This window comes from Desmodus rotundus, unplaced genomic scaffold (assembly GCF_022682495.2).
Source record: "Desmodus rotundus isolate HL8 unplaced genomic scaffold, HLdesRot8A.1 manual_scaffold_54, whole genome shotgun sequence".
NCBI lineage: Eukaryota > Metazoa > Chordata > Mammalia > Chiroptera > Phyllostomidae > Desmodus > Desmodus rotundus.
Window position 1 is genome coordinate 363,334 of NW_026527632.1, and position 26,063 is coordinate 389,396.

At 49.6% G+C, this 26,063-nt stretch overlaps 1 protein-coding gene across 2 annotated transcripts; it reads left to right on the plus strand.

The window, feature by feature from the left end:
- The first annotated feature begins 3,453 nt into the window (after nt 1-3,453).
- Nucleotides 3,454-25,240, plus strand: LOC112303160 (serine/threonine-protein phosphatase 2A 65 kDa regulatory subunit A alpha isoform). 2 transcript variants are annotated; one of them, XM_053917948.1, is made up of 14 exons: nt 3,454-3,540; nt 7,201-7,301; nt 11,262-11,494; nt 12,474-12,621; nt 12,741-12,896; nt 15,103-15,217; nt 15,334-15,404; nt 15,838-15,972; nt 17,996-18,169; nt 18,467-18,527; nt 19,254-19,408; nt 21,055-21,197; nt 23,370-23,461; nt 23,624-24,068. In XM_053917948.1, exons 4-14 carry the CDS (start codon nt 12,508-12,510, stop codon nt 23,638-23,640), a joined length of 1,233 nt encoding a protein of 410 aa, XP_053773923.1. In that variant the 5' UTR covers nt 3,454-3,540; nt 7,201-7,301; nt 11,262-11,494; nt 12,474-12,507; the 3' UTR covers nt 23,641-24,068. The 2 variants fall into 2 exon arrangements, with proteins under 2 accessions (XP_053773923.1, XP_071076595.1); XM_071220494.1 differs by lacking the exons at nt 3,454-3,540; nt 7,201-7,301; nt 23,624-24,068 and adding an exon at nt 24,788-25,240 and having other exon boundaries at nt 11,394-11,494.
- The last annotated feature ends 823 nt before the right edge of the window (nt 25,241-26,063 follow it).

Sequence of the window (26,063 nt, forward strand, 5' to 3'; positions counted from 1 at the left end):
GCGTGCCTGTGTCCACATCTTAGAAATAGGATGTGACAGGCTCTGACCCTTTTTTATACAGTGCCTGGGGATTTGGTGAAGCAGAACTTAGAAATAAGGTTGCCATCTGAGAGTATAAACCAAAAAAGAAGTTGATTGAATGGTGGTGAGGAACATGGGTTCAAGTTCCAGACCCTGTCACGAATTCACTGGGTGACCTGCATTTCTTCTCAGTGCCTTAGTTTCCTTGTCTGTAAAATAAACACAAAGGTGGTATCTGCCTCATGGGTTTGTTACAAGAATTGCAAGAGCCCTGGCTGGTGTGGCTTAGTGGGTTGAGTGCTGGCCTGCGAACCGAAGGGTCACCAGTTTGATTCCCAGTCAGGGTACATGCCTGGGTTGCGGGCCACGTTCTCAGTTGGGGGTGTGTGAGAGGCAACTAATTGATGTATCTTTCACATATCAATGATCTCTCCCTCTTTCCCTTCCCTTCTCTCTAAAAATAAATAAATAAAACCTTTAAAAAAAAAAAGAATCATGAGAACATAAGTAAAGTCCTGAGCTTTATACAAAATAAGCACTCTTTAAGTGGGATGATTTTTTATTGATATTAAAAATGTTACAGAGAACCCAACAAGTAGTTGTTTAAACAAGTAAAGGGCTCATTTTTCCCTTTATTACTAACAAGAATATTACAGAATTTGGGTCAGAGTGCGCCCTTTTCACCTGCTTCCTACGGTCACAAGTGTGCTGCCGCATCGGCTCTTATTAAGTCGTTGCTAAAAGCAGGGGCTGTTCTAGGACAGAGGTTTTTCTTGTCCTTTTGTCGAGGAGGAAAATTTTTCCTAGGAGCTCTTCAGTTGACTTGCTCTTGTGTCTCTGTCTAGAACTAGATCATGTGCTGTTAGTTGGGATTAGGTTTAGCTGTAAGTAATAGGACAACTCTAAATAAATGAGCTTGAAGTTTATTTCTGACTCACGATCAGAAAATCTGGTGGCAGTACAAGCTGGTGTAACACTCTGTGGTGTTAGGGTCCCAGGCTTGCCTGTTGTCCATCGTCCTCCTTATCCCCCAGGTTACCTCAAGGTCCCATTATGGTTGCTAAAGCCCCAGCCATCATAGTCCCATTCCAGACAGGAGAGGAAAAAGCTATGACCCAACCCGCTCTCACATAAGGATACTCCCTAGAGGTCACACACAGCATTCTCACTTGGATTTCATTGACCACGCATTAGACTCATGGTAAAATCCAGAGGTACTTAGGAAATGTCTTTTCTTGGTGGGGTGGGGATCATGTGCACAGCTGAAAACCAAGGGTTAAGGAGCAACAGTATAGCCAGTGCAGCTCTTAACCTGAGGTCCATCTATGTTTTTAGGGCAGGTCCATGAATTCGGGTGAGAAGAGTAACATCTTTATTTTCTCTAACATTTAAGTCAAATTTAACTTCCCCTTCAAGAGCATATTGTAAGTGGCCAGTAGCCTTAGCAAAACCCGTGACTCTGTCAGCAATGGAAATCATGACGGTGTGCCTTTCTCATTTCAGCCTTTGCAGATACTTCTGGTGTTGTTTATGCTCATCTGGGTTTCAAAATTGTGGTTGCCATTAGACCTGATAAAGAGGTCCACGGCCCCCCTTCCCCCCACCCCCCAGTAAAAAAACAAACACAGGTTGTCGGTGGTTACAGGATAAGAGCTAGCTGGCTGGGGTTCAGATCCCGCTTCTGCCACCTACAAGTGCAGGAGGTTTCTTCACCTCCTTTAGCCTTTGCTTTCTCTGCTGTGAGGTGATCCTATATTTACCTTATGAGATTGGTATAAGGACCAAATAAGTTAAAACATAAACATACCAAGAACAGTGCCTGGCACATAGTACCATGGACATATTTGCTCTCTTTATTCTTTCACTGGAGGAGGAGGGAAAGAGACCTTGGTGGACAGCTAACCAACTGCTGCTTGTGCCCTTTTTGGTACCCAAACACCACCAGGACCTGGTCAACAGGGTGAGGTGGTTGTATTGCCATTACTGATCTACCTCTGATGCTAGGGTGTTCCCAGTATTATGCCACTTGGTACTCACAGTAACCTCCTGAGGGTAGATATTATAATCCCATTTCACAGATGAGAAAATTGAGGCTCAGAAAGGTGCAAAGTGTGGCCCCAGATCCCATAGCTAATATGTAAAGCAGCTTCTTAGCCTTGAACACAGGCAGTGCGGCTCCAAAGCACCACCCTGTGTGGCCTTTTTATAAGCCTTTATAGTGCTGTCTACTGAAGAAACCAGCAGATACTCTTTTTTCTTTTTCTTAAAGATTTTATTTATTTATTTTTAGACAGAGGGGAGGGGAAGGAGAAACAGAGGGAGGGAAACATCAACGTGTGTTTGCCTTTTGCACACCCCCTACTGGGGACCTGGCCTACAACCCAGGCATGTGCCCTGACTGGGAATGGAACCGGCTACCTTTGGTTCGCAGACCCACACTCAGTCCACTGAGCCACACCAGCCGGGTCCCAACAGATACTCTTAACAATACCCAACCCAGAATCTCCAAGGGTGCCAGTGGAAGGATAGAGGCTCTCCACCCAGGCAGAGATGACCTGATTCTCATGGGCCCACCCCTTGGGCGTCTTCCCTAAGTGATAGCATGACGTTCACATTAAGGGTCATGGCACCTGACTTCTGATCCTGGCTCTGCTGCTTTCCAGCATGTGACAGCTTCTCTGTGCCTCAGCATCCTTGCCTGTAAAGGGAGGATTCTAGTAACAGTATCTACCTCAGAGCAGAGTTTAAGGATTAAATATGTTCATTATCCATGTTGAGCCCTTGAATGTTGCCAAGCACATGGTAAGCATCCTCTAAACGTTAGCTGCTGTTGTTCCTGGCACCATCACGATGATATTCTCTGCCACATCTCACTGTCCTTAGAGCTGCTGCTGGCCTGTTATGGCTCTGGCCCAGGTGTACATTTCCCCACAGTCCACCTGTCAGAAGAACCCAGAGACGCAGCTTGAAGGTGACAAAGAGGAAAGAAGAGATAGGCAGCTAAGTCACTGCTTCCCCTGAAGTTTTATTGTAGAAGACTTAAAACATACAGAACATTGAAGGACTAGTACTGGGGCTGGCACAGAGGAAGTGCTCTGTGACGTGGCTGCCACTGTTTGATGTGTAGTGTGTCCCACAGTGCAAGAGGGAGCGAGAGTGTGGGTAGGGAGAGGGGGCTGTGGTTTTCCACAGAATGATCTTAGAGAGCACCACTGCATGGGTGTTGGCCCAGTAAGACCCAAAAGATGCTTTGCTGAGGCTGTTGCCCCCATGGTAACTTAATGACTCAAGGTCACAGTCACTTGTGACCTCGAGTGACAGTCACCAAGTTATTTGGTATCTTCACACATACTTAGTTGTGGGTGCTGTCAGAGTCCCTTGAGTCTGGGCTTGCTCTCATTTTCCCCTCCTTTTCTTGTTCTCATTAGCTTCGCCTCAACAGCATCAAGAAGCTGTCCACCATCGCCTTGGCCCTCGGTGTGGAAAGGACCCGCAGTGAGCTTCTGCCCTTCCTTACAGGTAATGAGATGCAGTCCTGGGGCCCGGGTGGAGTGGGGACTATCAGAGTGGTACCTGCTGGATAAGGGGCCTCAGCATGGATTTAACAGATCGTTTGTAAGTGTCTGTCCTGTGCTGGGCATCGTGGGTGGGCAGGGACTCTGGAGAGAAGTGCAGTCCTCTGCGGAAATGATCTGGGAAGTCAGGAGCAGGGACTGGGGACAGGAGCCTGGAAGCAGGTGGAGGCAGGTGTGAATTGCACTCCATCCATTAGAAGCTGGTGACTTAGACCACTTACTTAACACTCTGTATAGTTTTATGTGTAAAATAGGGATGAACACGTATTATAATAGTCACCAGTACTTACTGTGTGCCAGGCACTGTGCTAAACCCTTTGTTTGAGAAGCGAGTTCATTCACCTAGAGTCCCCAGACTGGTGCCTGTGCTCAGTGAGTCAGTCACCATCATTATCCAAGTTAATCCCACAGCAATTCCTAAGGTAGGTAAGACTGCCCCCATTTTTTGGATGAGGAAACTGAGGCATGAAAACATGAAGTAATTCATTTCCTCAAGTCATACAGTCAGGAAGTGACTCAGAGAAGATATTATCTAGTCATTCTGGCTCCAAACTCACAGCTTTGGTTTATGCCTTCGGGTCCCTACTACCTGGGTTCAAATCTAAGCTCTACTACTTCCTAGCTATGTGACTTCAGACAATATATTTCATATCTGCCTGCTTCCAGTTCTTCATGTGTGAAGTGGGCATAATTGTATAACTTGACAGGAAGACTGAGATAACATGTACAGTGCTGTAACGGTGGCCAGCGTGTGGTAAGTGCTGCTTAACTATTAACGAGTAGCCTGTTCTAAGCACTCCTGTCTGAAGATTGAGGCGCAGCGCTTAGGGCAATGTCTGACACCAATTACTAGTGAATTCTCTTCTCCCTTTATTCTCATTACAACTTTATATGAATTAAAATTGCAACGAAAGCCTCAGTCACACAGAGCTCTGTCACTAATGAGCTTTCTTGCATCCGATCTTCTCTCTTGGACCTAGTGACAGTCCTAGGGAAGAAGGGGATGGAGCTTGTTGCCCCTTTCTCATTTGACACATGAGAAAGTGAGGCCTGAAGAGGTACAGGGACTTGCCCACAGTGACACAGCTATGACTCAGGAGCAGAGGTGTATCTGCCTGTGAATGCCATGTGAGGAGTTGGCATCTGCACACGTGACATTGAGCAGGTCGCCCCAAAACAGGTGGCTTCTACTGCTGAACTGTTAGAGAGACTTGAAAGCTTTCAAATGCTAAGACAGGGATAACTTCTGAGGCAGTGAGGGACAAGGGGTGTGATGCAAAGTGTAAAAAAAACAGTTAAAAAGTTACAGAAAAAGAAGTTGTTGGAGGAACCTGGGGTTGAGACCCAGTGGTGCCAACCAGCCTCCAACCTGCTTGGCGAACCTGGGTTCGCCACTCTGCCTGTCTGCCTCAGTTCCCTCATCTGTAAGAGTCAGACCTAACTCACAGGGTTGGTGGGAGGATAAAGTGCTTCACACGGAGCCTGGTCTGGGGAAAACGCTCAGTGCATGCTGGTGGCAATTCTGTAGTGAGGTGGTGGGGAGGCAGCCTGGACAGGAAAACTGTCAGGAAGAAGCCGCAAATGGAGGCAGGCTGGAACCTGGCAATTCACCAGGGAGAGGCGCAGGAGCAGGGGAGTTGATGGTGGGTTGGATTTTGCAGGCCTTGGGTTACCAGGTAGCAGTTTGGATTTAATCCAGCAGATGAAGGCAGGGCAGCCATTGTAGATACATGGTAGAGGGTGGGAGCATGAGATGTAGACAAATAAACCTATGGGTAAGGCAGAATTGTATTGAGGGTGGGATGGGTGAAAGGAGGTCAGAGGCAGGACGTCACCTTGGGAGACAGCAGCTAAGAGCAGAGACCTCAGGGCTAGACTGCTGGGTTCTGTCAGCCTCAACGGCTTCATTGCCTCACCTGTAAAGGGGGAATACTCATGTAATACCAGTTAGGGCCATTGTGAAGATTCAGGGAGTGTAATGTATGTGTATCTTTATTATATTGTAGAATCCCATATAATACTAATAATCCAAGTGAAGGGACTGTGGGGGACAGAGTAGTATGAGAACCGTAAGCTTGAGGAAGAGCCACTCATTTAAGAGGAAGTTTTCTTTGGGCCACTGTAATCCCAGGTGACATCAGATTTTCTTTACTTTGGGCTTCAAGAAATCACAAAGTGTTCAAAATACTAAATGGCAGATACACTCTGTCTTTCAGAAAAGCTGATAGTGTTTCAAACAGAACTAGCTAAGAGCCTTCTCTGAGCTTCCACCTACAGAAGGTTCAGAATCGGCATTATGAGGGGAAATTACCACATAATGTCCCCACTGTGTTAAAGAGACCAGTGCTGTGGTAATTTTTGGCCATAATTTGTGAGACATTGGTGAGCTCTAGCGTGAGTCAAGTCACCTGTGTGTCTGTTTCAGGCTGCACTGTAACCTGCCATTTAAAGACTTGTACTCAGGTAGACATTAATGAAAAGTATGCTCAGAAATCCCAGGTTTGCCCTGAACATACCTTGTGGTTTTGTGGCAAAGACCTTTGAGTGCAGGTTCCCTGAGACAAAGGGAAGTAGCTTGATATCTGCCTTTAGGCCCTGACATTTCAACATCAGAAAAGAAGAGTAGCCCCACAAGATGGGGGCAATGGTGATGACATCATGAGAGGGTTGTGGTAAAGAGGTGACCCGGAGCTCAAACCTGCAACTTCCACTCCCACCCATTGGCGAGAGCATAGTCATGTGGCCATTCTAGCTGTAGGGGAGTCTGGGAAATGTAGTCTGGCTGGATTGCCATAGGTCTGACTTAAACTCAGGAAGTTTCGATGCTAGCATAGATGCTAGGGGATGTTAGCATTTACTGCCGTGGAGGTCAGCAGTTCTACCACCTCAGGGAAGACTGGATGGAGCTGGAGGGAAAGGTCTTCAGCATCAGGGTTCAGCATCAGGACAGAGCATTCTTTCCTCACACAGTCATGTAGTTATTTCAGCAAACCCGATTGGGCTCCCACTGGTCTCTGGCAGGAACTGGGACACAGAGAGGAGCCAGCCTGGACTCCTGTGACAAGGGACTCTGATAAAGGTGGCATGAGTTGGGGGAGCCCAGAGAAGGGACCTGTCTGATCTGGTCAGGAACTCTTGGCAAAAAGCTGTAGCCGAACCAAGTCTCAAAGGATGGAGAAGAAATTCTGAGGCCAAAGGGAAAGGTTCCTGGCAGAGAGACTGTGCCGAGAATGAAAGCTGGACTGAGCCCAAAAGCTCCCGTTCACTGGCTCTGCTCTCACTCATGTGGACCATTTGCTCCTCCCTAACCCTCGCCAAGAGGTGGAGGTGAGGAGCACCATTTTACAGGTGCAGAACAGACTCAGAGGTGATCTCACTCACCCTGTGTCCCATACCTCGTCCGGGGCAGAAGCGGTACTTGCGTGCTCTGTCATCTGACCCAGGCCTGTGCCTTGATCTCTGTTGTAGCCCTGGGCGGTGTGGGGGTTGTGGGTGCCCACAGTTTGAGGAAGCAGAGTGAGGCTGCTTGTTCCTGCTTAGGTCACCGAGGGGCTGGGGTTAGACTTCGGGGGCGACTGGAACAGAGTCTGTCTTGGTCCCACAGACACCATCTACGATGAGGATGAGGTCCTCTTGGCCCTGGCGGAGCAGCTGGGAACCTTCACTACCCTGGTGGGAGGCCCTGAGTATGTGCACTGCCTGCTGGTGAGTCTGCAATGTGGGGAAGTACTCTTGCCCTCCCCTCGGAAGTCAAGGAGGGGACGATGTCGGAGGCACTGGGGGGTCATCCCCTCAGAACAGATGGGCCTTGGACATTCACTTTAATCCAACAAGTCAGGGCTTTGCATCAGAGTCAGGCTGGCTTCTCCCACTGGTTTACTGTGTGACTTGCAAAAATTACTTAACCCCTCTGATCTGTCCTTTGCTCATCTCTAAATGAAACTCATTAATACCCGTCTTTATAGTTGACTTAAGAAGCCCTTAATAAATAAAATCTTTTTTTAAAAAAAAGGAAGAAGAAGCTGTTAGGCACAGGTGTTAGCTGCTATTGTCATGGATGCATGTGTTACGGGGTCATGTCCACCCTTGGGGTAGGGAAGGTCCCTTTTTATGGATGAACCACCAGAACACCGAGAGGTTGAGTGAGCTTTTTGTCCAGGGTCGCACTGCGAGTAAGGGGCAGGGCTGGGATTCTGGGTGTGTCTGTTTGACTCTCCCTCAGGCCCCCACCCACTGCCTGCCTGTCTGGCCCTGCACTTTTGATGGCCAGGGACACAGACGTGGGTCAGATGGTAACAGTAACTGCTGTCTGGGAGAGGAGAAGGGGGGACTCCAGTCCTGTGATCTGGGAAGAAAGCGTCTTAGAGCTGGCCCAGGCCGTGGTTCTCTCTTCCTCAGACCCCTGAGCGTTCACGTTCCCCCCAAGTCATTCTGTATTTCATGGTTTCTAAAGACACATTTCAGACTTTGGCCTCTGCACTTGATGGTGTCCTGCAGTTACCATTAGCAACCACTGTTGCTTTTAGTGGTATATAAAACATCTTGGATTTCAGCAAATGTGGTGGTGATTTCTTTTGTCCCAAACAGCATTAAGTCTAAGGGAATTTGATAATTGCCATTCATTGGTGGTATCTGAGCGTTCACCTGTGTGTACATGTATAATATGTGTACGTACATAGGGAATTATATGTGAATGAGTTTGTTTACATTTTTCATAGAACAGGGCTATGTAACAAGAGGAATGGGAGGTCTGGGGACTGGCCTGAAAGGGGCCCTTGAACTCCATGGAACCCTCTGCAGCTGCTGGCCTTTGTCATCTCTTCTGAGAGAATTCATAGCTTTCAGCAGCTTCTCAGAGGACTTGAGCAGAAAACACTGCTAAGAACTCCAGGGCTCACAGGTGGGGTAGGCCTGAGGCTCACTGGGAGCCAGCACTGGCACCCAGGGGTCCTTCCCCAGTCAGGGCAGAGTCTTCCCCCAGAGCATTCTCAGTGAGGTGAACCCCAATCTTCCCACACTTCTTTCTGGGGAGCAGTCACATGTGACCTCTGGTACTGGCCAGCGCAGACATCCTGAGGTCCTCTGGGCCCAACAGTGCTGGGAACCTAGACGGGAGTCAGGTCAGAGTGGCTAACACTCACTCAGTGCTCAGTGGTGTATGTGCCAAGCATCCGAGGCACAGTAACCCATCACGTCCCACAGTGACCCTGTGAGAAATGCCCCAGTTTACAGATGAGCAGCTGAGGCACTGCTGGTTTGAGTGAATTACCTGCGCTGGAAAGAGGCAGTCAGGATTTGAACCCAGGTTGCTACCTCTTAATCACTACCTCTTCTCTGTACCATCCTCAGAGGGCTCCGGGATGCTTCAAAGGCTGCTCAGAGCTGGGAAAGAAGGAAGCCGGGGCCTTTACTTAGAGCCCAGAGGAGGTACCTAACCCAGTTTAGATGAGATGGGGGGGGGATGTCATGGAAGACCTCCTGTAGGAGGAAGCTGTTAACCTGGATTTTGACAGGTTATGAGATATGGAAAACAGCTGTTGTGCAGTTTGTTTATCCCACATACATGAGCAAGGACTGTGAGCTGTGGGAACCCAGAAGGGCGCCTGACCCAACCCAGCCCTCCGTCTTGGTGGTAGTAAAATGGAATTAGTTCTAACCTTTTTGGAATGGCGGATCCCTTTGAGAGTCTGGACCTTGTCTTTTTGAGAGCCTCTCCCTCTCCCTCCCTGCTTGGTCTCAGTTTGAGAACCTTGTCCTCTATTGCTGTCACACAGGCCCCATCACAATGGGTCTTCACTTGGTGTTTCCTGACTGTGCACCTTCCTGGGCCCCACCCTAGACTCTGATTCTTCAGGTGTGTGCTGGGGGGCCCTCCTGGGTGACCCTGGTGTGGGCCATCCTGGCACCATACTGCAAGAACCTGTCTCTGCAGTAACCTACTGGGGCACAGGCCCATAACTAACTACTGCCCAGCCTTGGTCCCCAGGCCTCTGACAATAACAAGGTTACTGTAAGTTCCAGTTCAGTCACTCAGTAAACGCTGACTGAGTGCCAGTCCCTGCAGTAGCCCAGTGACATCACCCTCCCACCGCACCCCTGTGAGCCGTCCCTGAACCCAAAACCCTGGGAGTTAGTAGGACCTATGACAAAGGCCTCACCCTGGGGGGGTCCCTGGGCTGGCGCAGCGTTACACTTTCCTCTCGAATCCTTGCCAATCTTTTGTAAATGAGATTTTGAAAAATGTCTTTATTTGATTTGTTTTAAAATGTTTTATTGTGGTAAAATATACATATATTTTCACCGTTTCAACCATTTTTAAGTGTACAGTGCTGTGTATATTCACATGGTGGAGCAGCCATCCCCACCATCCATCTCGCATCTTACCTTCCCAAAGGAAAACTATATTCATTGACTAGTAACGTAACGCCCCCTGCCCTCAGAAACCACCGTTCTACCTTCTGCATCTACGGGAATCCTGACTGGCTGATTTCATTTAGCATAATGTCTTCAAGGTCCATCCATAATGTAGCACAGGTTAAATGAGATTTTTTTTACATTTAAAATCTGGCCCTTGGCCACTCTTGGAAAACCAGATTGGCTTTTACCAGCTGTGTCGTCCCCCCACCCCTTCAGTGATGGTTGATGATCTGGGAAGCAGCTTTCCTTTCCAGGCTGCATGCCATGCTCTCTGCCTCTCTCTGTTGTCCCCACCTGTCACCTTTGCTCAGTGCTTCATTCTGTTAACTACCTGGGCCCTGGCAGCATTTTCCTTTGTGATTTCTTCCTGCCTCCTTTTCTTGTATCTGTCAGGCCACACAGGACTTCAGACCTCCACACCTTTATTTGAACAGCATAGAGTGAGTCCCCCTTCCTTAGGTCAGTGCTTACTGAGTTCCTGCTCTGTGCTAGGAGCTCTGCTGGACTCTGGGGACACAGAGGTGAGCTAGTCAAGTGTCCCTCCGGGCCTCACACTAACAAACCATTGAGCAGTTCTGAGCCCTGGGGTCCCATGCTAATGTGAGCTCTCGATGCAGTTGCCTGTCAGAAACCACAGCTGTGCATTTTAGCCCTTAGAGGCCCTGGGGTTAGGTGGCCTAGTTTAGAGCCTGGAGTGTGAAGCTAGTGACAGTTGTGGCCCTCTTCTCAGAAACTGACATGTATTGCCCTGGCTGGTGAGGCTCAGTGGATTGAGTGCTGACCTGTGAACTGAAAGGTCACTGGTTCAATTCCTGGTTGGGGCATGTGCCTACGTTGTGGACCAGGTGCCTTGTTGGGGTTATGCAAGAGTTAACCCATCATTGTATCTCTTGCACATTGATGTTTCTTTCCCTCTCTTTAACCTGCCTTTCCCCTCTCTCTAAAAATAAATAAATAAAATCTAAAAAAGAAGGGGAGAGTTACCTTGATATTCCAAAGATATTTTTTTAAAGGAAAAGAAAGTGACATGTACCATTTTGAGATTCCTAGACCCACCCCACTGAAGCTCCCTTAAGGACTTCTAAATGATGCTTGTTGTGGTTCTTAAGAGAAGACATGCTGGTTGAAGGCTGGGGTGGGGTGATCGCAGAAGGTTTCTGGAGAAAATGAACCCATGGAGGGTCGGGGCTTCAGGGCCAGGGGTGGTGGGGAGGTAGCCATCCTGTGACCTCATGCTCTGTGCCGTAGCCACCCCTGGAGTCGCTGGCCACAGTGGAGGAGACAGTGGTGCGGGACAAGGCAGTGGAGTCCTTGCGGGCCATCTCACACGAGCACTCACCCTCTGACCTGGAGGCCCACTTCGTGCCACTGGTGAAGCGGCTGGCGGGCGGCGACTGGTTCACCTCCCGCACCTCGGCCTGTGGCCTCTTCTCTGTCTGCTACCCCCGTGTATCCAGTGCTGTGAAGGCAGAACTTCGACAGTGAGTCCCGGCCTTGGCCCCTGAGAAGCTCAGCCTCCCCCTTAGCCTGGTCTGCTTCTCTCAAGCCCCAGCCTATTTAGGCCTCCCCAGGTCCCAAACACCCCTGAGCTCTCTCAGCCCCCAACTCCCCACTCTTGGGAGAAGCTGTCACCAAAGGCCTGATCTCCAATCCAGATACTGCCTCTTGCTCATTTATGAAATGGAAATGACAGTTCCTTCTCCCATTGGTTCTTATGAGGATTTGAAAGAATGACTGCATATGAAGTGCTTAGAACAGAATGTGGCACATAAAAGCATGTAACAGATGATGTGTGGCACTGTCTTAGGCCTGCCCCAGGTGCAGAACCCATGGTAGATGCACTGTCTTTTGGTTCAGCCTCCTCCACTCTCCTCCCCCTGGGCCTGATACCTCAGGGAATTCCTTGCTTGCAAGACTCTCCTTCCTGAAGAATGAATGAAAATGGTTTTAATTGGATGGAAATTTCCATTAATGTGTTTTTTCTCCTCCTTCTGGACTTCTCTGCACCCACCAAGCCCACAGACTTTTGCGCAGCAAGCCTAGGCCCTGAGCCCTTACTCACGCAGAGTACAGGCGGACAGCTGCCCACGTGTGCTTAGAGATCTGCTTGCAGCCTACTGCGTCTCCAACAGGAGAGGTCACTGCTGAAAAGTAAAACTTTTGAGTTGCCCCAGACCAGCATGTCAGCTATACAGTTTTATGTAGTCATTGTAATGTAATTGGCACCTACGGTTCTCCACAGACTCATGTGCAGTGACTTATACATGTGAATTCATTTAAGCCTCACGATGACCCTGTGGGATAGGTACTGTCCCTATCAGCTTATTATATAGGGCAGGGAAGATGCAGAGAGCAAAGTCAGGACCTTTGTGACTACAGTCTGCTTGCTCCTCTCTGCCATGTTGCCCGCTGCCTTGAGGTCCCAGGATTCCTCCTCCTAAGCCCCATCCTGACCCCCAGGTACTTCCGGAACCTGTGCTCAGATGATACCCCCATGGTGCGGCGGGCCGCAGCCTCCAAGCTGGGGGAGTTTGCCAAGGTGCTGGAGCTGGACAACGTCAAGAGTGAGATCATCCCCATGTTCTCCAACCTGGCCTCTGATGAGCAGGTGGGTTCTGCTCTCTGGCCCTCCCCAACCCCTCCCTCTAGTGGGCCCTGCATCCGAAAGGGAATCCCAGTGCTAATGGGGCCTCTGCTGCCCTCTCTTTGCCCCCATCCTCCCCCCAGGACTCGGTGCGGCTGCTGGCAGTGGAGGCATGTGTGAATATCGCCCAGCTCCTGCCCCAGGAGGATCTGGAGGCCCTGGTGATGCCCACCCTGCGCCAGGCTGCTGAGGACAAGTCCTGGCGTGTCCGATACATGGTGGCCGACAAGTTCACAGAGGTAGGTGAGGGACTGTTGACAGTATCTTCACATATAGGCAAAGTGAGGCCCTCAGATGCAAAGGGGTGGCACATGTAGCAGCTGGGTTTTAGTCATCGTGGTGACATCGTCAGGTGCGTGAGCAGTGCGATCTCTGATCATTCCGTCGGACCTCACTTCACACGCCAACCTGGTTGCTTGATAGTGGCACCTTAAAGCGCCGTGTTAGAAGGGCTCTGAGGACCAGGTTCTATGGGAGAGGGCACCCAGGAGCAGAGAAGGGTAGCGTGCGTGCCTTCCTGACCTGATCAAATGTTCTGTCCTTGGACAAAAGGGACGACATAGTCTGTATGAGTTTGCTGGGGCTGCTGTTGCAAAACATCACACACTGGGTATATTCCATTTCCTTACAGTTCTGGAGGCTACAAGTCTGAAGTTAAGGTGTCAGCTGGGTAGTTTTGCTGAGATTTCTTTCCTTGGCTTGCAGATGGCTGTCTTCTCCGTGTATCCTCACGTGGTCATCCCTCTGTGCATGTGTTTGTCCTAATCTCCCCTTATAATGACTGCGGTCGTTTTGCTTCAGGGCCACCCTCATGACCTCAGTGCACTTTAACGCTTTAGAGACCCTGTCTTCAAATACAGTCAACTTCTGACATGTTGGGGGGTTGAGACTTCAGCATATGAATCTTGGTGGGGGGAGCACAGGCCAGCCCCATCTCACTGCCCAAATGCTTGACGAGTCAGTGACACCACAGGCAGATAGAACAGGGACAAATCCCATATCTCTGACTCCCGGGACAGTGCTCTTTCCATGGCACTCAGATGTGCTTTGACTCCACTAGCATGTGTGTCAAGCGCCAGTTCTTTGGTGGGCACTGGAATGCTGTGAATTCAGCACATTCCCATCTGTCATGGAGCAGAGGGCCTAAAGGGGAATGTCCAGGGAGATAAATGTCATAGTCAAGTGTCCCGGGTGCTGGGGCTGACACATATGTGGGCGTGGACATGCTAAGGAGAGGAGGTGGTGTGACATCTGGTTCTAGAACATGAGCGGGTAAGAGCTGGAGCAGGAACTGATGAAGAAAAAGAGCAGCATGTGCAAAGGACCTGTGGAGGGGAGAGCAAGCACAGGCAGGCACATTCAGGGCTGGCCCCTGGAGGCCCTTCAGAGAGGAAGCTGGAGTGGAGAGATAGGCAGGGCCCAAGCAGAGAGGCCTCAGAGCCAGTCTACCCTTTGTCTCCCTGTCTCTGTATGAATATTTCCCCTGGTGTTTGCTGGAAGGACTTGGAGCCTGAGGATGACATTTCCCAGGATCATCCGTTTTCCTCTACGAAAATGTTAGTACAACGTGGCTGTGCTGCCGCAGTTCTGCTGGGAGCCTCAGCATCACAGTGAAAGAAGCTCCTTCCTGTCCTTGGCCCCTGGACAGCGTGACCTGGTTCACACTGGGGTTAGATAAGAGCTCAGCTCTGTGAGGGCAGGGATCTTAGGTGGTTAAACAGTGCATCTGTTATATGAATACAAGGTGACGTTTGCCCAGGGTAGCATTAGGCCCTCCAAGATCTTTACTTGTTTATTTCCTTCTAAGCCTCAAACCACCCTGTTGCCTACCAGGTCTTCAAGACCCAGCTTTGCAGGAGAACCCTTGTGTCAGGACAGGCAGGGCCCAGCATGCCTTCTTGCCCCTTAATTACCTAAGTGCTTCTGGTAACCAATCTTTAAAAAAGAAAAAAAAAAAAGTGCGTAAATCAAACAGCGAGAGCCACTATATCAGAATGTTTTTGGATCAGGTAACGGAAAACCCAGCCCAAATAGCCTGAGCCGTATGGAGGTCTCTTACTATTTTTCATGTAGACACACCACCACCATGCAGTAGGTACCCTTGTGGTCTGCATTTTGCTTCGGAAGAAGCAGGATTGGAGATGTCAACTGACCCATTCAGGTTCACACAGTTGAACTTGATAAGTAAATTTGAGCCAGGCAATTGGACTGTAGAGCCATACTCATAACTCTCCTGCTCAGCTTCCCCACACAGTGAGGAAACCTCAGCTCATAGTCCCAGAGACTTGCCTGGAGTCACCCCCTGGGCCAGGATTAGGTCTTGGCAATGCTTAGGGTCATACTTTTGCCCCTAACTCTGGTACCTTTAATTTTGACTTTGGTCTCATTTGCCCAGAGTGCTTGCCAAACCTTCTCACTTTCCCTCACCTCCTGCCCTTTCTGCAGCTCCAGAAAGCCATGGGGCCTGAGATCACCAAGACAGACCTGGTCCCTGCCTTCCAGAACCTGATGAAAGACTGTGAGGCTGAGGTGAGGGCCACAGCCTCCCACAAGGTCAAAGGTTGGTGCTGGCAACCAGAACACTGCAAGTGGGTGGGGGCCAGGAGGTGCAAGTGGGTGGGGGTAGAACCAGGACATCAGGTCTCACTGCTCCCTCCTCCCTTCCCCTGTCCACAGAATTCTGTGAAAATCTCTCAGCTGACTGTCGGGAGAATGTGATCATGACCCAGATCTTGCCCTGTATCAAGGTAAAGGGGATTTAGGGGGAGAAATAGAGCAGACCGGAGCCTGCCAAACAGAAGGGTGGAGATCGGGTTTTAGGGACAACCAGATGCAAACTGAGTTCCCAGCCTTCTAGGACTAGGCCACCTTGGGTAGTTGGGAACCCTGAGGGGAGGCAAAATCTGAGACTGGGAGCTGAGCTTCAACATGGGAGTGCTTCCCCCTCAAAGGCCACTGAGTCCCCATATCCACAGTGCTTTGGGATCAGATGGGGACTGCCAGAACAGGGGTCATTGAACTCAAAGCAGGTGGGACATGAAGGAAATCATAATTCCCCTTGTAACCTAAGCTGACTCTGCACCAAGAGTGACAAGGGCAAAAGCAGACCACGACTCAAGCTTCGTAGGCACTGGAGTATATTTGGCCACTAATCCCATGGCTGCCCCTTCTCCCTCCCAGGAGCTGGTGTCCGATGCCAACCAACATGTCAAATCGGCCCTGGCCTCTGTCATCATGGGCCTCTCTCCCATCCTGGGCAAAGACAACACCATTGAGCACCTCCTGCCCCTCTTCCTGGCTCAGCTGAAGGATGAGGTAAGGGCACTGGGCAGGCTCCGAACTCAGGTTTGCAGAGGCAACTGGTGGTGGGTCAGCTGTTTTCTCAGATTGGCCAGTTGTCTCCTAGAATCCCCAGACGCCCAGATCTCTGATGAGTGAATGTGGGCTCGATGGACTTGCAGTCACTCGTTCGTTTATTGGGCAGTTGTCTTGCATGCCCTTACTCTGTGCTAGTCCTTTTCCTGGGCATTGGAAGTACCAGAATAAGACAGGAAGGTTCTGATCCTCAGAGATTGGCAGTGGAGAGAGATATGTGGGTGATTCCATGACAGTACAGGTTTATGTTTATTGCGGTACACGCTAAGCCCCCAAAATACAGTGGCCTAAATAAGACGGAGAATTGTTTCTCTCACAATAGTCCAGAGGTGGGTGGGCCTACATGGGCATTTAGCTCTGCCTTCCTCAGCGCCCTCCGGGTCTGAGGCAGCTGCTCTGATTTTTGGCCCCTCCCAGCCAGCATGAAGGGAGAAGGCACTGGACAGCAGCAGGCCTAGACCTGTAAGAGCAGTGCCCAAAAGAGGGCACCCATCAGCCTACTCACACCCCTGTACCCTATTAACCAGAGCCAGTCATGTGAGCATCCCTAGCTTAGTTGGCCTGGGGTATAAAAGGAGAGAGAGTGCTAGGCAATGGCTGAGGGTCTCATGGGCCCCAGCCAGAGAAGGAGTGTGGACTTAAATCTGGTGAATGGAGGAGCTGGAATAGATGCGGGTGTTAGGAAGGAATCCCAAGGCTATTGTTGAGGAAAGAGTGAAGTCCCGCAGCCAGGGAGGTACAGGGCCACCAGCTTCCGGTGGTCCTCCACCCCTGGAGTCACATGGACAGCACTCACATCTCCCACTAATGATGTGTGGCGTCACGAAGTGCTGCTGCTAGGGAAGTTCACCTCAGCCTGGGATGGAGCCACCAGCCTGGCTGACCTTAGTTAGTTACTGTGTCTGCACTCCCTCAGAGTTCATGGCCCCAGGTCCCCAGCATAAATTGGGTTATTAGCACAGTCTATCTGGCTTGGCCCCAGGAGCCCAGGTAAACAAACACTAACCAGGCAGAATAGTCCAGGAGCTTAGAGACCAACCTTTGGAATGTGCCAGTCTGCTTAGTAACCCTTCATTGCGCTGCGTACTTGCTTACTTTCTTCATTGACTCATTTCTTACTTGATTCGCGTCAGAAAGGATTGTTAGCTGGTGGGTCTACTGTCCAGAATATGTGACGTAGGACAAGGATCTGGTAGAGCTTCTGTTTCAATTAACAAGAATTAATTGTGTTCATGTGCCTTGTCTTGTAAGTTGCTTCACATACTTTATGGAAGGTAGATGGGGTTTATATATATGTATTATAAATCAGTGCTCATAATATTGATAGTCAACAGGCAGTTTAAAAATACTTTATTTCATTGTTCATTCTTTCAGCAGCAATGGATTGAGCACCTGCTATGGACCACAGACTATGCTGGGTACTAGAGAGAGAGAGAAGGTTGAATGAGACGTGCTCCTTACGGAGCTCAAGGACTAGCAGAGAAAATAAAAGTAATAGAAATGATCATGATAAGCTCCCACAGTGTTAAGCCATTTGTGGATCAGACTCTGTGGTAGGCACTTGAATAGCCTTACGCACCCTTTGAGGCTGGATGGATGTTTCCTTGTGACAGTTTGATATCCAGAAGGGCTCCCAGCTAGCAAACAGCATAGTGGGATTATTACATGTTTATATTTTCCAGGGTTCCATGTTTTTATACTATGAGTCCTGCAAGTCCTTCAAAATAGCTGAACATTTCTTGTGCTGTTTACGAGATTTGAAAAGCTGCTTCCCTTGATAATCCATGTTGCTTGCTTCTTGTGTGCCTTTAATGTGTCCCCAGGGCTGAGATCTGGGCCTGGGCAGTAGTAGGTCCTCAGGAGATGTTTGTTACACAGAGTTGGTGCTGTTGAGCTCTTTTCACCCTGCCCTGGGTCACCATGTGCAGTGCATGCTCTCAGAACCCTCCTGTCCTCTCCTCAGTGCCCGGAGGTGCGGCTGAACATCATCTCCAACCTGGACTGTGTAAATGAGGTGATTGGCATCCGGCAGCTGTCCCAGTCCCTGCTCCCTGCCATTGTGGAACTGGCTGAGGACGCCAAGTGGCGAGTGCGGCTGGCCATCATTGAGTACATGCCCCTATTAGCTGGACAGCTGGTGAGTGAGGAGGCCAGGTGCCAGGCACACTGCCAGGGGAGGAACTGCCAGGGCCTAGTGATGGTACAGTGAGACAAGGGAGCTGTGACTGGCACTGCAGGCTGTGAGGACTGTGAAGGGAGTAGGAGGAAGGGACACAGGAAATAGGGCCCTGGAATATGCATAGAATTCAACTAGGAAAAGAAGGGAAAGGAGCCCCTCCGGAGAAGCTGAGAAGTGTATGTCTGTCTGTCTGTGTGGGGACTTGCTGGAAACCACCCAGACTCCCTCCATCCCTTAACTCATTTTCTCCGGCAGGGGGTGGAGTTTTTTGATGAGAAACTCAACTCCTTGTGCATGGCTTGGCTCGTGGATCATGGTGAGTGCCTCCGGTGGGCTGGAGGAGGAGATGGGGCTCCAGGAATATGGGTGGCAGGTTGGCTGGGGCCAGTGCAGGGAGTGAGCAGGCTGGAGTCACTCTCCTGTGCATCAGATGCTCATCAGATATGGGCCAATTCTCTTGCTTTTTAGAATCCTGGAGAGGTGTAGGGTTGAAGGGGGACATAACAGATCACCCAGGGCCCGCCTGGTATAGTGGAGAGTCCGAGGGCCACTGAGCAGACAGGCCTGGGTTTGAATTGCACCTCCTGGCTTTTGATGCTTGTTAAGCAAGTCACCTACCACACTTTCTATAAAATGTGGGACTTCTCATCCCAGCATTTTAGAGCCACTGTGAGCATTGCTCACTCTTTTCACTAAGACTGGTAAAAAAAATAGAAGTTGACATTTGTCTGTATCAGGCACCATTCCAAGTGCTAAGCACTAAATTCTTTGCCTGAGCATATCACTTCTTAAAGCCCTTTGGCCCATCTATAAAACGAGGCCAGTAATGGAACCTTCGTCTTGGGGCTGTTGAGAGGATACTGCATGAAAAGAAAAGCCCACATTTAGTGTGTAGAGAGCCCTTTTGTGACGAGCTATTGGGTCACCTGGGGCCTGAGACCTAGGGGCTGCTCACGAGGCAGTAGAGACTGGCTCTTGGATCCCACACACATCAGTCCTTCACCTTCTGAATCCCTGCTGTGTCCCACTTGATCTCCTGCAGTCTATGCCATCCACGAGGCGGCCACCAGCAACCTGAAGAAGCTGGTGGAGAAGTTTGGGAAGGAGTGGGCCCATGCCACTATCATCCCCAAGGTCTTGGCCATGTCTGGGGATCCCAACTACCTGCACCACATGACCACACTCTTCTGCATCAATGTGAGCACCCCCACCTACCCACCGGCCTATCCCTAGGAACTAGGCATGCCTGGGAGAGGGAGGGTGGAGGGTCCTCAAGGGAGACAGTTGGCTTAGGAGTGGGGAAGTGGTGGGTACCTGGGCTGGCAGGGATGTAACCCTAGGAGACTGTAGGCCAGAGGTTGGGGCTCCCCCAGTCAGAGTCTCAGGGCTTCTAGGGGGATGGGACCTGCCTGGTGGGAAACCCAGGACAATGGAGGGGTGCTTGACCTGTTGAAGCAGTGATAGCCAAACCTTTCTGAGCACCCTCTCCTTTCCCACACATTGTCATGCATATTTGTTTATGATAGAATGGGAAAGTGTGCAGGCTCTAGAGTCAGACCTGTTTTTTTTATTGATTTTAGAGAGAGAAGTGAGTGAGAGGGAGAAACAGAGAAACATCAGTTTGTTGTTCCACTTCCTCATGCATTCATTGGTTGATTCTTGCATGTGCCTTGACTGGTGATCGAACCTGCCACCTTGATGTATTGGGAGAAAACTCTCACCAACTGAGCTACCCGGCAGGGCTTAGACCTAATTTTTATTTTTTATTTTTTTTTATCTTCACCTGAGGACGTGCTTATTGATTTTAGAGAGGGGGGACGGGAGGGAGAGCGAGGAGGAGAGAAAAGTTGATTGGTTGCCTCTTGTTTATGCCCCAAATGGAGATTGAACCCGCAGCCTTTCAGTTTATGTGTTGATGCGCCAACCAACTGAGCCACAATAGCCAGGGCACAGACCTACTTTCTAATTCTAGCTCTTGCATGTATTTGCTACGGACCTAGGGAAGCAGACCTCACTTCTAAGTGCTTGAGGTTTCTCATCTGGAAAGGATTTGTGCTGGCAATCACAGCACTTCATTCATCAGGCTGTGACGATAACCTGGTTGTACATGCAGAGGGCTTAGAATGGTTATGTAATGAGAGCAAGTGCTCCTTCCTGGTCACTACAAATAAACCATACATGTGGCTAGAAATAAAAGGATAACATTTTTAAAAATGTGTTCTTTTTTTAAAAAAGATTTTATTTACTAATTTCAGAGAGGGGGGGGACGGAGAAAAAGAGGGAGAGAAACAACGAAGTGTGAGGGAAACTTCAGTTGGTTGCGTCTCGCACACCCCCAACTGGGGACCTGGCCCACAACCCAGGCATGTGCCCTGACTGAGAATCAAACCAGCAACCTTTTGGTTCTCAGGCTAGCACTCGATCTACTGAGACACATCAGCCAGGGCAAAAGGAAATAACATTTAAAAATAGTTATAACTAAGTGTTCAGATAATTTATACCCATGTCTCACCTTGGAGACCACTGAACTAAGGAAGGGGTCCCGGGGTTTAGGAATCAAGCCCATCCCAGAGGATGAAGGGAAGTCTGGGGATGGGTCCCAGACCACCTAGGCTGGGAGTTACCTGGGCCGGGAGATAGTGGTGTTAGGAAGGTGTTAGGGGAGATGGGAACTTCAGGAAGATAAATTGTCCCCTGGGAGGGTAACTCTGGGCTCAGAGTCCCTATATTGGTTAGCTTTATCCTCAGGCCTGGTGATCACTGGGGTGGTCTGGTCAGAAGAAGAGGGAAGTGGGAGTTAGCTATGAACTTTGGATAATCACCCCTCTGCCACTCATCCCCAGGTGCTTTCTGAGGTCTGTGGGCAGGACATCACCACAAAGCACATGCTGCCCACAGTCTTGCGTATGGCTGGGGACCCTGTTGCCAACGTGCGCTTCAATGTGGCCAAGTCCCTGCAGAAGATAGGACCCATCCTGGACAACAGGTGAGGCCTGTACTGACCCTTAAATGCTGGCGGGGCAAGTCTGGTCATCTTAATTTTTGACCTCTGAAGACAGAGCCTAGAGTTTGAGACCCTGCACTGCTCCTCCCTTTCTGTGTCATTGTGGTGGGTCTCTTCTTCCCAAGGTGTCAGTTTCCTCAGGTCTAGAGTGAGAATTCACATGACCTACCTCACCTAGTGGGAAGGGGTGAGAGGGTGGCAGGTCTATATACTAACAACAAATCATTAGAAAATGAAATTAACAAATACAAATATCTGTGTGTGTGTGTAATTTATAAGGGCACCAAAACCATGAAATGCCTAGGGGTCAAGTTAATGAAAGATGTGTACACCTCTAGTGAAAGCTATAAAACCACTGCTTTGAGAACTTAAAAAAGATCTACATAATATTTTTGGATGGGGTAGTTCCCCAAATTCATGTAGAGGTTCACTGTAATCTCAGTCAGCGTCAGTAGGTTCAGTGTAATCTCAGCAGTGACAGGTCGGTTCTGGAATTTACATGGAAACACAAGGTCTGAAAAGCCAAGGAGATCCTGTAGAGGAACGGAGTTGGAACTCTTGCACTACCAGATACCAGACTCACTCTGACACTGCTATAAGTAAAAAGTGAGGTGTTGGCACAGCATTCGAGTGGCCAATGGGACAGGATCAAGGGCACAGAAACAGACCTGTGTGTATTCAGCTCGTGCCACTGCAGTTCAGGGAAGAAAGTGGGTGTTTTCCATAGGTGGCTGGGTTAGTTTGGTAGGCATGTGGGAGGAAAACCACTCACCTGAGTGCATAAAATTAGAGATAACAGAATCAGAAAGATCAAGGGGAAAAAAATATCTTAGAAGAAAGCATCAGAAAATATCCTCAATACTTGTAATAGGCACAGGTTTTTAAAAAGCTCACCAGAGGAAAAAATTAATAAGTTGTCCCTCAGTAAAATGAAGAACTTCATTGAGAGAGCACTGTGAGAGTTTATGGGAGCAAGCCACTGACCAGGAGGAGGCATTTGCAGTGCACGCTCCCGACAGGACACCTTAAAAAAAAATACTTGAGCAGGTGTGCTTACAAAAGAGATTCCCACATAGCCAATGTGCATATGATCAGACGCTCAACATCACTAGTTACCAGGAAGATGCAAGTGAAAACACACCCCAGAATGGCTAAACTGTAAAAAACTCAGTCGTTTGGTGTTGGTACACTGCAGGCGGGGCTGTGGATGGGAGCAGTCTCTTGAAAACTGGTGAAATTCTAGTGAAGGTATGCCCTGTGAGCCAGCACATCCACTCCTGGGTATATATCCTAGAGAGATGAGTGTTTATTTCTAACAGAAGAATGTTTGTGGTAGCTTTACTCACATTGTCCCTGACATGGAAACAACCCAAGAGCCCAACAACAGTACAGTGGGTAAACTGATTTATTCATACAAGGAAGACTATTCATCAGTGAAAAGAAACTGCTTTACTCGACAATGAAGCTGACTCACACGACTCATCATTTTGTTGGATGAGAAGCCAGACCCAGGAAAAATGTATCCTGTGATTTCATTTATATCAAGTTAAAAAATAGAACAGATCTAGATGATAGAAGCGAGAATGAATATATGGGGAAGGAGAGGAGCTGTCTGTCACCTGGAAGGGGACCCATGATGCCTGCCTCTCTGATGTCTTTTCTCTGCGTCTGGTCCAGGACACCACCTCACAACTTCTAGTGCCTCTCTGAAGTACACCTTTCATTTCCCAACACAATGGACTGTCTGTGCTGTCCTTCCAGGACAGCAGATGCCTCCCCTGGGCTCTCGGAGGGTCAAGTACTTCCCTTTTAGCACTTGCCTCTCCTCTGTTTCTTACCATCAGTTGGCTTTGACTCACTCCTAGCCCAAGCTCCTCATGGGCAAGAATGAAGAGTGTTGGATTTACCTTTGTTCACATCTCATCCTCAGTAGGCCTCAGTAAACAAGTTAAATAGATGCAAGACATCCATCCACTGACCTCAGAGACTTGTGGGTTCTGTGATTCTGTGCCCCTGTTGCCCAGATTGTCTGACCTTCCTGTTCCTGTTCTGGGCCCAGAGACCTCTTAATTCTCGTGTGAGCCTGTGTCTGCACCTCATGCCCCCAGCCCTGCCCAGCTCACCTTTTCTTTTGCCTTCCCCTTCCCCTTCCAGCACGCTGCAGAGTGAAGTCAAGCCCATCCTAGAGAAGCTGACCCAGGACCAGGATGTGGATGTCAAGTACTTTGCTCAGGAGGCCCTGACTGGTAAGGCTTTGAGAACTCGGAGACCCAGCGGAGACCCAGCGGGAGGGTGGTGTGCAAGGAGGGCCAAGGCCTGGGAGCGGCAGCTCCTGGCAGAGGAGATACAGGAGCAGTTGTGGGCGGGCTAGCTGTGGTTCTGACTCCCGCCTGTTCCTGTTCCCCCAGTTCTGTCTCTCGCCTGATGCTGGAAGAGGAGCCAACGCCGGCCTCTGGTGTCCACCCCCAGGCCCCAAGTTCCCTCCTTTGGGAGACAGCAGGGGGCCTTTGGCTGTCACTCCCTGTGCATGGTCTGACCCCAGGCCCCACCCCAGCACGGTTCCTCTTCTCCCCAGCCTGGGAATCTGACTTCTTACTGTCTACCTTCCAAGGGGCTGGGGGAGTACAAGGTGGAACAGGGCAGTGACCCTGGGAGGAAGGGGTGGCCACTCCTACCTGAGGAGGAAGAGCGGTGAGCATCCTGGGTCACTGGTTCCTGCTGCTGTAATGGGGACCCCTCCCCAATCTACTTCACCTCCCTTCCTCCCCCTCAGTGGTTTTTTTTGTGTCAACTGTGCCATTTTTATTTTATTCTTTTTTCCCCTTTTCACAAAGAAATAAAGGTCTAGAAGTAGCTGGTCCTCTGGTCTGTCACTAGCATGGAGGAGGGGGCTCCATATCAGGGCCATGGTCTCTGCTGTTTCTGGGGAAAGCCCCAATTACTGGGCATGGGATTCCTGTGGGGAGTGCAGCCAGCCTACGGAATAGAGGGTCCCTGAGGTGGCTCTGGCCAGCAGCGTCCCGTACTCAGTTCAGTTTTGCAGACATTGGTGGTGGTGAAGAGCAGGTGCCTTGGAGCCAGACTGCCTAGGTCCAAATCCCAGTTCTTTCCATTAAGAGCTGTGTAACCACGAGTAGGTTACCCAGTCTCTCTGAACTTGGTTTTGTACTTTATAAAGCTGGAGTAACTGTAGCATCTAGACTGTAGGGCCAGTTGTGAAGACTAAATGAGTTCATGCATGTCGGGTGGGTAGTGGTGCCTGGCACAGAGAAGCAGTCAGTCAGGGTAGCTCTGACTTGCCAGAGAACCTCCTTTGGGCTGAGCCCTCAGGAGGGTCTCAGGATAATCAGGGCTGTAACAGAGCAGAAGAGATGACTGCCTGAATTTAGGCAGTTTCCTAGGTCTCTTGAAATTTGGTGTGGCAGGTAAGTAAATTCTGGCCAATCAGTGTGAACAGAACAGGATCAGAAGAGCATTGGTCCTGACGCTGTGACGACCCATATCGGTATCAGTTAACCTAGCTGAGTTAAACTGTTTGAGTGACTGTTCATTTGGGGTTTCATCACTTGCAGGTCACCTGAATTCTAACTGATGGCAGGGGCCAGTGAGTCCTGGACAGAGGAGCTAGAGACTTAGTGGATGGCGGTGCATGTAAGGTTTCACAGTGGACATGAGGATGTGATACTTCAGTGAAATTTGGCTCAGCAGGGTGGAGGGGAAATTGGTATATTGGGTGGCAAGGTGATTTCACCAGCTCAGTCCCTATGTTAGTGAGTCCCTACTGTTTGTTAGTTTAGGCCCAGTTTGGGTCCTGGAGGAATGAGGGTGAATGAAACCCTGTTTTCCCCATTATTTGCTTATTTTATGTTAGTTTCATAAGGGCAAGGCCTGTGGTTTAAGCTCAATGTGGCCATGCGCCTAGCCTAACACAGATGTACCTTTCCTAGGATATAAATACCTGAAGGACTTGAGTGACTGAAGAATTCATGAGAGCGGGAAGTGGGGGTTGGAGGGGCTATATCACTTTCAGCATGATGTTGAATGTTCCAGCTTTAGCAGGCAGCCTACCAGTAATTACTGAAGGAACATTCAAATGAATGGCCCATGGTGTTTCAGTTATATTTTACTGCACAACAACTCACCCCCAAAGCTTAGTGACTTCAAACAATAAAGATGTATTCTTCCTTATAATTCTGTAGTCCAGACTCTGCTCAGTTGGAAGGTCCTAGTGTTCCTTGTGGTGTCTCCTGGGGCTGAGATGTTTGAGATGACTTTCTCACTCCCATGGCTGGCACCTGAGCTGAGGCCTGCTGGGACAGCATCTGTCCCATGTAACCTGTCTAGGGTGGCTGGACCTCTTTACCTGATAGCATATGTCTCCAAAGCAGTTTCCAAGAGAACAGATCCCAGTTGAAAAGTGCTTTTGCACCACAAGCCAAAACCAACCAACCATGTGGTCAAGCCCAGAGTCAGTGCGGAGGGTCCCTGCCAAGATGTGAAAACCTGCAGGCGTGGCTCAGCAGGCCTGCCAGTGGAGCAGTGTGCCCCACACAATGCAGTGACAGACCAAGTTCCATCTTAGCTGTGCTACTCACATGGGCAGGGACCAACAGCACAAGGAGTTGAGGCTGATTTCAGAGTACATAGAACATTTTGGAGCAAGGTGAGGATTTCAACATTATGCTGGAAGACAACAGCCACAGGGTGTTTTGGCAAAGGAGTGACAGCATCAGAATCGACGGGGGAGACATGCCCGGGAGGATTCTAGTTTAAGTGAGAGGAATTTTGAGCTGGAGCATGTACCATGGAGTGAGGGAGGTGGAGGGTAAAAAGGGAAACAGTAAAAAG